At 34.4% G+C, this 13,356-nt stretch overlaps 1 protein-coding gene across 4 annotated transcripts in view; it reads left to right on the plus strand.

The window, feature by feature from the left end:
• LOC148624688 (uncharacterized) overlaps nt 1-10,073 on the plus strand; it is a 36,219-nt gene extending 26,146 nt beyond the window's left edge. For all 4 annotated transcript variants that reach the window (XM_088567530.1, XM_088567526.1, XM_088567528.1 and 1 more), the window contains exons 2-4: nt 4,077-4,434; nt 5,753-5,933; nt 9,428-10,073. In XM_088567530.1, the coding sequence (XP_088423656.1) occupies nt 4,097-4,434; nt 5,753-5,933; nt 9,428-9,976 (1,068 nt within the window). In that variant the 5' untranslated portion in view covers nt 4,077-4,096 and the 3' untranslated portion in view covers nt 9,977-10,073. The remainder of the gene's footprint in view (nt 1-4,076; nt 4,435-5,752; nt 5,934-9,427) is intronic.
• The last annotated feature ends 3,283 nt before the right edge of the window (nt 10,074-13,356 follow it).

The raw sequence follows: 13,356 nt of genomic DNA on the forward strand, positions 1-13,356 counted from the left end.
TTCCAATAGAATATCTGACTTAAGCATGAAATTTTTAACCTACATTTTGTACTTTCAAATTGACTAGTTGTCCAGTTTCCTTTGGTGGTTTTTAATGTTCGTTTTTTTTTTAATCCCGGTGGAATTTACGAACGGACTTCAGAATACCGGTATAACATGATAAATGAAGTAAGTGATTTGCATTTAAAATGATTCGATTGAAAAGGTTTCATTTCAGTTTCAGTACTGAAATAACTTTAGTATGGGCAGCCAAACTTTGGTAATTATGTGTTTAAATCCCGTGGAACAATTATAAAGAATAAGGGATTCAAAATCAACCAATTTACCACCTACACAATTATTACACATACATGAGTGTTAATGATATAATGCACGTGATAGATGGTGCATGTACTTGTAATTAAAAGCACTTCCGAATCATCGTTTTGCTACATATGAGTAGATGTTTTATTGTACATGTAATATAAAGTAGGGGAAACATAACGGCAATGATACATGTATGTCCAAAATGTACATGTAGATTAAAATAGTGAACTATAATGTATTCTTTATATCAAGGCTTTACTTATTTGGTTGAATATAATCAAATGCATCAAATTTGTCTTCTATTGTCACAATCATTTTCGTGTGAGTCTGTTTTTTAGTTTGTATTTTGGGGAACAGGTTTTTTTACAATCGACCTGGATGACTCTTCATGTCTACATTTAGACCTGCATGCTATCACAAATTTGATGCCGTGATGGCCTCAGTTGTTTTGTTGCAGCATGATCATCTCGAATGCGAGAGTTCTTTGGTTCGATTCCCGACTTAGTCGTACCAAAGACTTAATCTGCAGTTACTACTTCTTCACCAAGCACGCGGCTGATGGATAGGAAGATGAACGACTGATTAACTCAAACTCAGAATAACATGTACAAATGAATTTTCATGCCTATCTGCGAGCTGTTGCTTCTTAGAGCCAGCACATGGATAAAAGACCCGACTCAGCATGTTTGACTAGTACAAGGCAAACAGAGGCCCTTCGATTGATCATTCTCGTCCTTTAATGCAGTAAATATGCTATAGAAAGAAACAGCCATGCAATGGTCATCACATTAAAAGCCCTTAGTCTGTTGGTAAAATACTTATGACTGTTGTAAGGCCCAATAATCCAACTAAGCTTTATGGATTTCTTTTTTTTTCTGTGGACATATGCTGTACCACTAAGATTTGTCACAATAAATATGTTACAGACCATACGGGAATAGGACTGTACGTGTGCGCTCCTAATCATATGTTGTACGTATTAAAAAAAATAATCATATGGTCCGACTGCATATATAAGCTTATGGTCTTCGGCATTCAGGCAATCGCAGAAATCAATAATTTTCTTAAGATTTTGAAAATTAATTACGTTGTTCGTTATTTTTATCGTATAAATGTTTTATTTATGGGTTTCAAACAATGGGGACTGTATAAGATTATAAAACAGGACTACATTCAAGTTCTCTTATATTTTTTTTCTAGCGAGGTCAAAGGGAGTAAAATACTGGGTTTTTGCTACATTATGTATCAATACATTCACAATCGATACATACATTGTATTTATATTTGCTATACTTGTTAAACTCAGTTTTTTCCTCTGTTTTAATGGATATTCTTCATATATTTTAGTCGCATTATATATCTTGTCAAAATAAACGTAAACTGAATTGATACTCGTTGACCTCGACCATACATGGTAAGGTCAAACAGTATGCATAAGGTCCGTCTATTTAAGTACATCTAAGTACAGTCCAAAATCCTGATCAAGAATGTATTCTTTTTTTTTGACCTTTTTTCGCCTTCCAATGTTTTTTTCTCAACAACAGTTCTGTATTGTAGATATTTTATCATTCTACAGACTCGGGTTATTCCTCTTGATTCACAAAGAGTAGTTTCTATATACTGTTTAAGGTACCAGTATCGTATTGCATATCCCTGAGCGGGTGTACGTCAAAACATGGATGCCATAAAAATATAGTGCATTTTCTTTTTGCCTCTCTACAAACTAATGTTTTGTCAAAAGACATGAACAATGACTTAAAAAATAGAGCAAACATCACACTGTAAGATGAAGAACTTTTTTAAAAGAAAATCTAACATAATATCATAAAAATGTTCCACTGAAAAGGTTGGTTTGGTGAGTGCAAAACGAAAGTGAAAGTAGGGAAAATGGCTGTTTATAGTTCAAGACTACTTTTCTGTCCAATCTTCGTGGACTCACCCTATTTTCTTTGCGGGAAATTATTTTTTCACATGTCCTTAGAAATGCTACATAAGTGAAAGTTTTATTGAATCAATTTACATATTTTTTAAAAAATCCTAAAAATATGCACTTCACTATAGAAGTCTATGGGAAAATTAATACGATACTGAGACCGTAAGCTGATACTGGATTAAAACAGAGTTATCTTTCTTACGTCGTATTAGAAGACTTCCGTATCTTATATAAGAAAAATCCAGTTACATTCTACATGTATAACCGGTTTATCAGTGGTATAAATAAATAATTAATAATTTACACCTGAAATTAAATCATAAATACCGACCACTACACTATTTTGTTGAGGTTTGTAAACGGACATTGACAGAAAAATGGTTCCGCAACCGCAGGTGTTGATTTACAACGCTCCTCAATAAAATCTTTCGGTTGTTACTAGTGATATCAGCATTCTTAAAATAACAATTTATAGAGATAGACACGTGATTCATTAAAAAATGTATTTCCGTCTACGATTTCTCTGGTAAAGGATCTGATTAAATTATGTAGCTCAGGTGCTTTCTTTTTAAAGACATTCATTTAGATACACTCAAGAGGACAGGATTTTCGCTATATTTAAGAGACGCATTAAGTTCGAAATGTGTCTAGAAATTGACTCTAAATTGTGTCGCTTTTGGAATCTTTTTTAATTATAAAAATGTCTATGACGTTAGTCAGAGTGGGGAAAAGGACAAAAGAAACACAATCATATGAAATTTGCTTAGTGTAAAATCGCATCAACTTTCTACTATATTTTATATCATTTGCATGTGTATACCAGTTCTATACAGTGTAATTAATTTAATTAAAGTTATTGTTTCCTTTCCAAATATATTTCCCAGTGTTCACTAGACTTCAGTAATGTACATAACAAACACGACTGTAGTGGTTTTTTTTTAAACATTAAGGCTTAATAATTATCAACAACTAAACGTATCAATTTCTTTTTAATTAAATGAGATTACTGAACGCGTCTCTTGGCGGACAGAAAACAGACGTGCAACAGGAAAAAACGAGACCGGTCTGAGACCGAGGCTATATTTTAATCCTTTAAATAACAAACTCTACATCTTATAGAAAAGTGTTTTGGCTTAAAGGAAAAAATAACTAAATTTAATTAAAGAATATGAGATGGGTAAATGAAAGTACATGCTGTCAGCTATGTTCCAAAATGACGGTCAAGGTCGTGGGAATCGTTAATTTCATTTTTGCCTCGTATATAAGTGAGAAATATATAAATGTACTACATCATGGTTAGTGTTATGTTGTGGCAAAAACCGTTTTAACAACATAGCAAAATAATGATTTGTGTACAGAAATAATGGTTCTTGTAGTGAGATTAAAATTTAAATTTGATTGGAAAAACGAATTACGATTCCATACCATCAAGTCTGGTTTAAAAATCTTAAAACGGTATTTTTGGTTGAATAAAAACTGAACGAAAATGAAATCACCGCAACTCTTAAGGCATAATAGCATTTTTGAAAACATTCAAGTGGTTCGCCGCCGAATATTTTATAATGATAGATTATATTAGCATTGAATGTGTTATAATAATATGTAAAAGTTTTTGTTTTTCTTTTTTTTTTAATGTTTGCGAATTCCTTCTGACATGTTGTTGTATACAAATCTGATGTACTTTACTTTTTTGGTTTTGTAAGAAAAAACAGACTGAGGGAGAAACACAAATATGATATTAAGTAAAAATTCGTGCTAAAACTTGTTTGACAAAGCTCACATCTTGCTGTTTGCAGGTTGTAATATACTTAACATGTTTCATTTTTTTCTGTTGTAGATGATATTGGAATGTAAAAGATGACGCCCGCGCAATGTGATGCTTGTCCACCACCAGCACTTCCGGTTGACCCTTTGACAATTTGGGAAAATATTCCGTGTCCTCCAGATGACATGCATGACTTTTTGTTCTCATCTGATCTTGTGCATAGACTTGGACCCGAAAGGGGAATTTCGATTGTTATAAATATAGCCAAACGCTGTGATATCGAAGTGCCAACGTTGTTTCCTACGATGGGTCACGTGACTGGTTCTTGGATGTTTGATACATGTGGAATGTACTGTGTCATTACCACGATTGTGATCTGTCTATCAATTTTACTAGTTATGGTTGCAGTAGCCACAGCCGGGATGTTAAGGTAGGTTTATATGCCAATGTACAAAAACACACACACACACACATTGCATAAATAGGCATTTTCAGGATACTGTATTTAGTCGGATCTGTCATTTGAATTTCATCACCAAATTTACGCATTTACTTTTTGTCAGACAAACACAGATATAAGAAGATTCCTAATTCGGGAACTCTTTAAAAGATATAAAGGGGATGAAAATGTCATGTAGACAAATCACTTAACCTAAGAAACAACATTTCTCCGTCTACGGTAACGTTTTATGTGCCTGCTTGTTCACATAGTCATATGACCAACGCTGTCTGAATTCATACCAGTGACGGGGCTGGGAACGGCCCTTTAAGATAATCAGTGTACATGTTAATATTTTTTCTTCTACATTTCAATTTTCGATCGACGTTTTAGTTAGACTTTAGACAAATGATAAAACGTGTTCGACTAATCATTCCTAACTTATTTTTCATATGCCAAGCTTCTAAATTTTATATCCCTACTCAACAAGTCGGATATATGTAATACTATACTCTTCTCAGAATGTGACGACTCTATTCGTTTCACTGCCCCACCGGTTTATGTTTGCCATAGGGAAGATGACGTAAGGATAAAAGGGCAAGAAGATGCTTACGGTACAAAGCAAATGTGTTTGATGTTCCCTCCGCGGGACTCGAACTCATACCGATGACATATATAGCGACACTGCTTGCTTTAAATCGAACGCCCTAAACCATTTGGCCAGCTAGGTTTTATAAGGTACAGCTTTCACCGGCTATGTGATTCCTTTTCGTAGGCTTTATCATCACAAGTTACTACAAAATGTATCCTACAATCCCGTACTGGTCTATCGTTCACTCGTTTTGACGTCCGCCCCCATCTGTCCCGGACGGTGACTGACAAAACATAATTATACATATATACACAATGTTAATTGCATATACCGTTCACGAGTTACGGTACATTAAATTTCTCTCTTGAAAGTAATTTATTAGAAAACGTTCGAGTGCAGGACTATAACTAAATCTACGGATCTAGATATTACGGACAGTGCAAGCCTTTGATATATACAAAGAATACACGTGAATAGTTAACGAAACCCCAAATTTCTGTGTTTTGTTTTAAAAAAAGTACATTTAAAAATAATTCCATGTGCTCCGATAAGGTGTTTCCAATATTATAATATTCCTTGTCCTTTAGAATCAAAGTTGACAACGCTTTTTTTTATCTTGTTATTCAAGCTGTGATATATTTTATGCATAATTTTCATCATTATGTTACTTATGATAATATTTTACTGTACGCTAGTCATTTCTTTTTTTTTTTGAAGGAAGGAATGTGGTTGGTTCAGATGGTCACGTGATAAATACGTCATCGAGCATATAAGTACAATTATCTCTGAGGATGGAAATTTAAGTGACTACAAGTTTTCGACTCAAAGAAGTCACGATGGTACTTTATCGAAGATTGATGATGAACTGTCATCGATATACGTCGCCCGATGGTTCAAAGTAAGCTAAAAACTATAAATGCTTACGTACTATTCACTGTAAGAATCAGGCAGTGGATTAATCACTCACAAGTCTTCCCGTGAAATGATATCAGAAATTAATGCCTGTAGAATGACATGACATTCAGTCAGTAATTTTAGGTATTATTATCAAAATGGGATGACTCTCTCTATTTTAACTTTGAACTCAGTATTTTTCATCCTCTGACACTTCAAAGACGAATGAATTCAATATGTCAAATTCTTGTGTTTGTTTCTGAGCAAAATTCATTATTTTCAACTTTGCTTGATTCTTACGGACTCCAGCACAAAAAATGTACTGTATAAATTGTATTCATTGGCATAAAGGGAACATTATCAGAAAGACGAAGACCCGAACAGTAAATCGAGCCCTTTAAACATAGTGAAATTTGTATACATTTTACGTAGCTGGTGCCAGGGATCTTCCATTGTCGGGGGTTTTCAGCTAGAATCTCTTCCACACATAACGGACGACCGTGTGATTGAGATGACTTGTAATTAAAAATCACTTACTTTCCAAAGGGCTCTTCAGTGTCTGTTGCGTCATCTCTTTGGTTTACCAAAAAAATGATGTATTCATCTCTACTATGTCTTTCCTTTTGCAAAACTCTTAAAGTAATATAACTTAAAGTAGAGAACAAATATCGGTCCTTAGAGAGGGAAAATACATTTCAACTAAAGAAAACATCTTTATCGCCCTTAAGAAGTTGACAAAATCACTTTAAATCGTTTATGTGTTACACTTAAAAGAATAGAACTGCAGCAACCTTGACTAAATATCCTTTTTTTCATCAGTTAAAAAAAGCAAGGAATCTTTTGCTACATTGCGTTGCTTGTTAATATCTTCTTATTATATTAGCGGTAATGTTACGTTTCATTGAGTGTTATAATGGGGTGACCCATCTAGCCTTGATAGGCAAGCACGTCCTTTGTGACATTTTTTTTACTAGAGCATTCTGAAAGTTATGCAATCACGCAATGTGACACAAGTCGAGAATAAAAAAAAACGAAACAAGATAGCTTATGCTATACAACAAGATATGAATCAAAGCGATTCTCGAACATTGTAGTCACGCGCTGCAACGAAAATGTGTTACTTAACTGCAAAAAATAACTTTTTAGACTTTATGGAACAATTATTTTTAAAATGTGCAATGGCGAGGGGTTAACAATAAATCATGATTATTTTGGGTATATTTGTATTTATAAATATTTGTCCGTATTTATTATTTAAAACTTTTTATTGAACTTTTGACTCTTATAAAATAGGACATTGCTCGTCCTGTCATTTCAAAATTCTGTCTATTCGCTAGCCAATTTAAAATAACGTGTAGTTCAAACGTTGCGGACGTCACTTGTGTCGATGATTACGAAACAATAAAGGTTGTGAAGGAATTAGGGAGAGCAAAAAATTGACTGACCTTATAGTACTGAAATGGTTGGGAAAATTTTTCAACAGAAATTAAAGGAGACGTGACACAAAAAATTAATTTTTAATTTTTTGGTTTATTTTATTTATCACACCATACATATATAATAAAAACGACGCTTGAAGTTGATTCAAAATCACCGATGACCCAAGCCATACGAATTAGTTTAAATTAGCCGTGTTACGGCATTGGTTCGAGTGGTTGAAATGCGTAGTGCTCCTGTTTGTTGCACGATTTCTACAACTGAGAGTAAATATGTTGAGAATTTTAGTTTGCCAGTAAATATATATATATATATATATATATATATATATATATCCTTGGTTACATCAAGTAAATTAAATTCGTGTTTTATTTTTTGAACTGTTTCGATCTCGATCTTCAATGGAAATATTGATTTCACCATTTTTGGCGGAATGCAACTCCTTGGAAGTGTACGAGTACAGAGGATAATAATACGAACTGTTCATTTTTATTGGTTTTTAATATTTTATTTAATAACCCATAAGGGTCTCGAAATCACAATGTTTTGATTATTTGAAGTTCCGTACGACAAATGAAATTCAATTACATTTCAATTACTATCGGTCGACACATGTGTCACGGCTCGCCGAAACCTAAAAAGATAAAACAAGTCGCCCACGCCATCTTTTTGTCACTCTACAAGTTGACGTACTCCCAAATAGTTAGACTGGAGAAACGCTCTCGGACCCACGTGGGGTCTGGGACTAGGCCAGAGCGTCGACAAAGCAGCCCAGACCGCTAGTAGGACATACTCTGAGTTCTTTGGTCAGGTATCCCGAAGGCTGGGCTCCGCTACCTTCTACTACTATCTGGCCTTACTATCAGAATCCCCGTAAGGGGCGGTCGTGCGAGATCGGTAAGGATAGTCAAGACCGTAAAAACCCCAATCATTTCATTTCACCCTTTTGTCATAATTAAGTTTACCGTGCTTGTATTTTAATATAACGTGCATCAAAGATCCTTAGACCACAGCCATTGTAAAAATGACCAACATTTCGTGCAATATATTCGGTGAAGAAACTAGTCCTCACTATTAGAATCGAAAACAATCACAGAAACTCCATTTTATCATTGAGTAAATATAACCAAGCGGATAAGAAAGAACGATACACAGAGTATCGATATTTTAGTTGTACCGTCCTGTTCAAGTCCTAAAAAATAGTGTGCAAAATAAATGTGGGTTCATCAAGTGAATGTCAGCCTAAAGAACGAAATGCTGACAATAAACGAGAAGAACTTAAGTCTTCTTACTTTCTAAATACGATTATTGCACCCATACACAGATCAGTGGACCCTTCTGCATCATAGTTACAAGCTATTTTCGAAGACGTATTATTTTTTCGGGCTCGTGTACACTTTTTCAATGTACCAAAATGGAGATTGAGAACCAATGACGTAGCATTTCCATATATGGTAATTGAGCGCTACATCCCATTTTCATTTAATATGCATAATTATTTTAAGTGAGGTCGTCGTGAAAACACATGTTAATCATTCTAAATTTATTTAGCGCTTACCTGATAAGAAAACGTTAGTTACCCTCGTAACTTAACATACTATTATAGTTTTATAAGTTTAAATAGATTGATAATTTTTGTGTCACGCCTCCTTTAATCATAATTGTGTCACGCCACTTTTAAACAAAACTTTTTGACCTTTTTCATTACTTTCTCATTTGGTATATTTATCATTAATGTGTGCTTACATGTAATATGAAAAAGGCAGCAGATAAGGTTGTTTAGAAAACTAACAAAAATGTTTGACTTATCACATTTTTCTTTATACGCATGATTCTTGATTGAACTTACAACCTTATTGACCATGTGAACACTGTTTCTAATGCCTGTATAACAGTATACTAGGGCCTTTATAAGGTAACATAAGGATAGCGCCAGTTCGCAATTTTTGGGTAGTTGGTCGAGCGTCGGCACAGTTCGCACTTTTAAAGTACTAATGGAGTACATGCTTATTTAATAACTTACACTGCAGACTAATAATTACCAGAATTTTTTTTTTCTAGATATTTGTTGGGGAGAGTTGCTCAGAAAGTCAAAATTCCATGAACACAAGTTTACCAAATTCTCGATGCATCTGCAAGCGTTTAGCAGAGCATATTTACGAAGATATTGATAGTTGTAAAAACTCGAGTGATACTTCAGATAACATCTCCTCCTCTTACAAAAAATATTTTGGTTCGGACGAAGATGTAGTGCTTATAAATCACAGCGGAAATGAATGCGAATCGGTGGAGGAAATGAACAACATTAACAATTCTACATTTGTTTCTAATGACTATCAAACACTCAACAGATCCGGAAATTACAACGATGCAAATGGCGCCAATGATCATGATCAATCTGCATCACATTTACGTTTGAGTGAATCCCCGATTGATATTCATTCGCATGCAACTGAAATAGAGGATAACGATAGTGATACATTACTAGCTAATCCAGTATTCAGTATTAACAATTATGAAAGACTCGACTCACATAATTCTGCTCATTCACGAACCCCTTTGATCCACAACGATTCATCTGACTCCGAAGAACTTCCTGTTTTGTCATGATCTTTTTATTGTTCAAAGAAAATTGTTATTTTTTATATATTGTTACATGTACATAATGATTGTTCATTTGTTTATCCAATATAAACAATGTCGCTGATGTCAAACATTTAATAATTAGTATGGTTTTAGGAAACACACATGTTGAATCGCACCCAACAATTACAAACACTATACCACATAAAACTCAACTCAAGCATTGTAAATGAAGAGTAAAGCATGGAATATGAAACAGCAGTTACAAATTACAAAAATTTAAAGAATTGAAAATTGATAGCAGATACTTAAAATACTTCAGGTGCATACTGAATGTAGAGTAAGTTCAGAAATACTAAAATATAGCATTATGCGTACAGAATACTTGACTTACTTGAATGCTTCGCCATTCTTGTGGTAGTGTGAGCCTCGACTGAGGGGAGGGGTCGTACATGTAGATTCTATCCTCGGCTAAGTCACGCCAAATACTTAATAATTGGTAGTCACTTCTACATGTACGCCAACCATCCGACATGAAGAAGACAGAATGACGACTGCTTGCTTGGAGTCAAAAGAAGATAATTTTGTCCCAATTGGGTGATATGCCCGTAGACAGGGAAATAGAAAACTGTTATTCGGTTGTTTCTTTGTACGTAGTATATTGGTTATTTTATATTCTTTGATGTGTGTGTCACTTTTCCCTGTATGGTCTTTGTCCCAGGATTGCGTTCTTTTGATTTCCGCTAGAATCTTAGTTTCCATGCTTGCTATTTCTACTTATGTCAGATTTCGTTTTATCTCTAAATCTGACCAAATCAAAAACTTTGTGCTCACTTCTGTTGGATAGCATTTCAAAAATCAACACAAGCGACTCGTTCAAAGCATGGTCTGTTCATTTAATCAAACTCTAATTTTGTGAACTTTATTTGAATTTAAAAACCATTTGAGAATTGTTTTGACCAGTTATTCGAAATAGCCAACATTGGGCAGTTTACGCTTCATGAACGGTTACCGCGAAACAGTTTATGAACAAGTGTAAACTGTACAAAAGTTGGTTATGCGAGCATAACTTGGTCAAAATTTAACACAATCCTTATAATTTAATTTCTAATCTATTATAGTCATAACTAAGATTAGTACCTTTTAAGTTGGACATTATTTGAATTGCGGACTGCGGACCGGTCGACGTTAATGACGTCACGGCACCAAGTTAGTTTATTTGAATATGGTTATTAGTTCGAGACAGGCACAGTTAGTAAGCATCCCCTACTCCTAGAAAGACACTCGTTGTGCAGCTCCTTGTAGGTTAAGTCCATTAAAAGAGCCTGAGTATCTATGACTGTGGGAGAACATTATCATATTTGAAACGGATACGCCATAACAGTCGTATTAACCACCGTAGAACTTATAAAATGACGACTTCAGTCTGGGGGCAACATATCTTTGTCTCGGTAGTTTTAGTGCAAGTCGCTGAGCTCTATTATGGAAATCGGCATATTAAACTATTTAGCTATAATATAGTACACGAGTACTGTCCATGCAGATGCAATGCCATAACAATTAAAATGAACTTGTCCCCTTACTACATAAGTACACCTAGAATATTCCTTCTTCATAATGGAATCAAAGATGGCGGAAACATTCTAAATGATAAGACATATTTTCTCATTACGATATCTACTTTACTGGCGAATTTCAGAGAATTACTTTACAGTTGTTCTGAAAGCACATAGCGAAGGATGTATATCAATCCTATTTATTGCTTTGAATCACTTCATGATCCCACATTAACGTTATCTTTCGCTGTATAACACAGGACTCACAAGTACTCTGTTTTACTAATCTTGCTTTAATGCATTAGAATAATGGAATCAATGGCGGAATCGACTACATAATCCGGAGACTCAAACATTCAACAGGAGATAAATGATATTTGTTACTAAGGTTTTCCGTATCTGCTCAAAAATAGGATCCAATTACAATTTGAAATGGAAAAGCCGGAGATAAAGCAGATTTTATGGTTTAATGATACTGATACGCATTAAAAGGAAAGAAAATCGGAATTGTCTCAGGTATTAGCGGAAATAAAATGTAAAAAAACGACTCAGTTGCAACGGTGAACAGTGGTTAACTTCAAAGGCATGTCGGCAAAACCGTTGTCTGAAGCAATCCTTTCTATTTGTGGTGATTAGGACTTCCCTTCTATAGTATAAAGTAAAGATGTGTGAAAACGTGTTTACAGTGTTGGCCTGCCTGTTGGTATTCCTGTAAAGAGTAACTTCCTTTTCAAAATAGCGGTTTTAGATAAAAAAAAAAATAAATCAAAGATTTATGTTTGAGAATCCATTTTTACAGTGACAATTCCTTAAAAAAACAATATTTTGTTGCAATGCGTTTTAGTTACTTAGTCTGGCATTTGAAATAGGATTTCAAATTAAGAGTCCACTTTCGCAGACAAATCTGGGAAGTCTGGGCATTCATGTAATTCATTCATGAATGAGAAATCGTTTGTCATTTGCGCTTTCATTGCACTTTCATGCAATACGTTTCACAACACTACATGATGTGGTGGCTTGCAAATACCGGAAATAAGCGTACAGTAATTTAGAACGATGGTGAGTTATGAGAAATTGTTAGCCATATGTCATCAGAATTAGACCTAAGACTCCAAATTACGTCGGGCTACAGCACGTGTTAATTGGGTTGGAGTCACGCGTCCCAGCCAATTGAAGCCGGTGTCCTGGATATTGTATTAAATAAAAGAAAGAAATTTTTTATATTGCTTTGTAATAAATAACATTAATGTTTAAGTTTTCTGGCAGAAAATGAGTACGGAGAAAAACTGGGACAAATTAGGGAAGCTAATTGATTTCAATGCTCATAAATACAATGAGAACACAGTCTAATGGAGATTGTATGTGTGCGCCCTTTTAATTTTCCTGGAATAGTTTTGGTGCTGTTAATTGTGGAAAGTGGCCGAGAGGAAATTCATACCCAAAGACACGTATAAAGAATACTAAACTGTCTTATACTTAATAACCAAATCTTTATCAATCCATTCCTTTTGGGAATAAACTGAAGTAGAATTACTTACGTTCAAGAAATAAATGAATGTATTGGTTTTTTTTTTCTTGTTTTTTGTTTGTTTTTTTTTGTGTGTGATAACCATGCAAGTTTTTCAATAAGAAAATCATAGCAATACCTTTTACTATGGTTTTGCAAGGCACGCATGAATTCATTTACTCAATAGAGTTGACTGTGTGTTTTGACTATGTCTCTATTTTACTGTCTGTTGATTGTTTTTGTTTATAGTTTGGTGTTCGCTCTATTTGCTCGGTCCATTTACCTTGACTTCAGCTAAATGAACCTGTCCCATTGATCTTACTAAAATGCTCCAGGTTTGTGAC

This window comes from Perna viridis, chromosome 2 (assembly GCF_037379345.1).
Source record: "Perna viridis isolate PV_CMFRI_1.1 ecotype Kerala chromosome 2, ASM3737934v1, whole genome shotgun sequence".
NCBI lineage: Eukaryota > Metazoa > Mollusca > Bivalvia > Mytilida > Mytilidae > Perna > Perna viridis.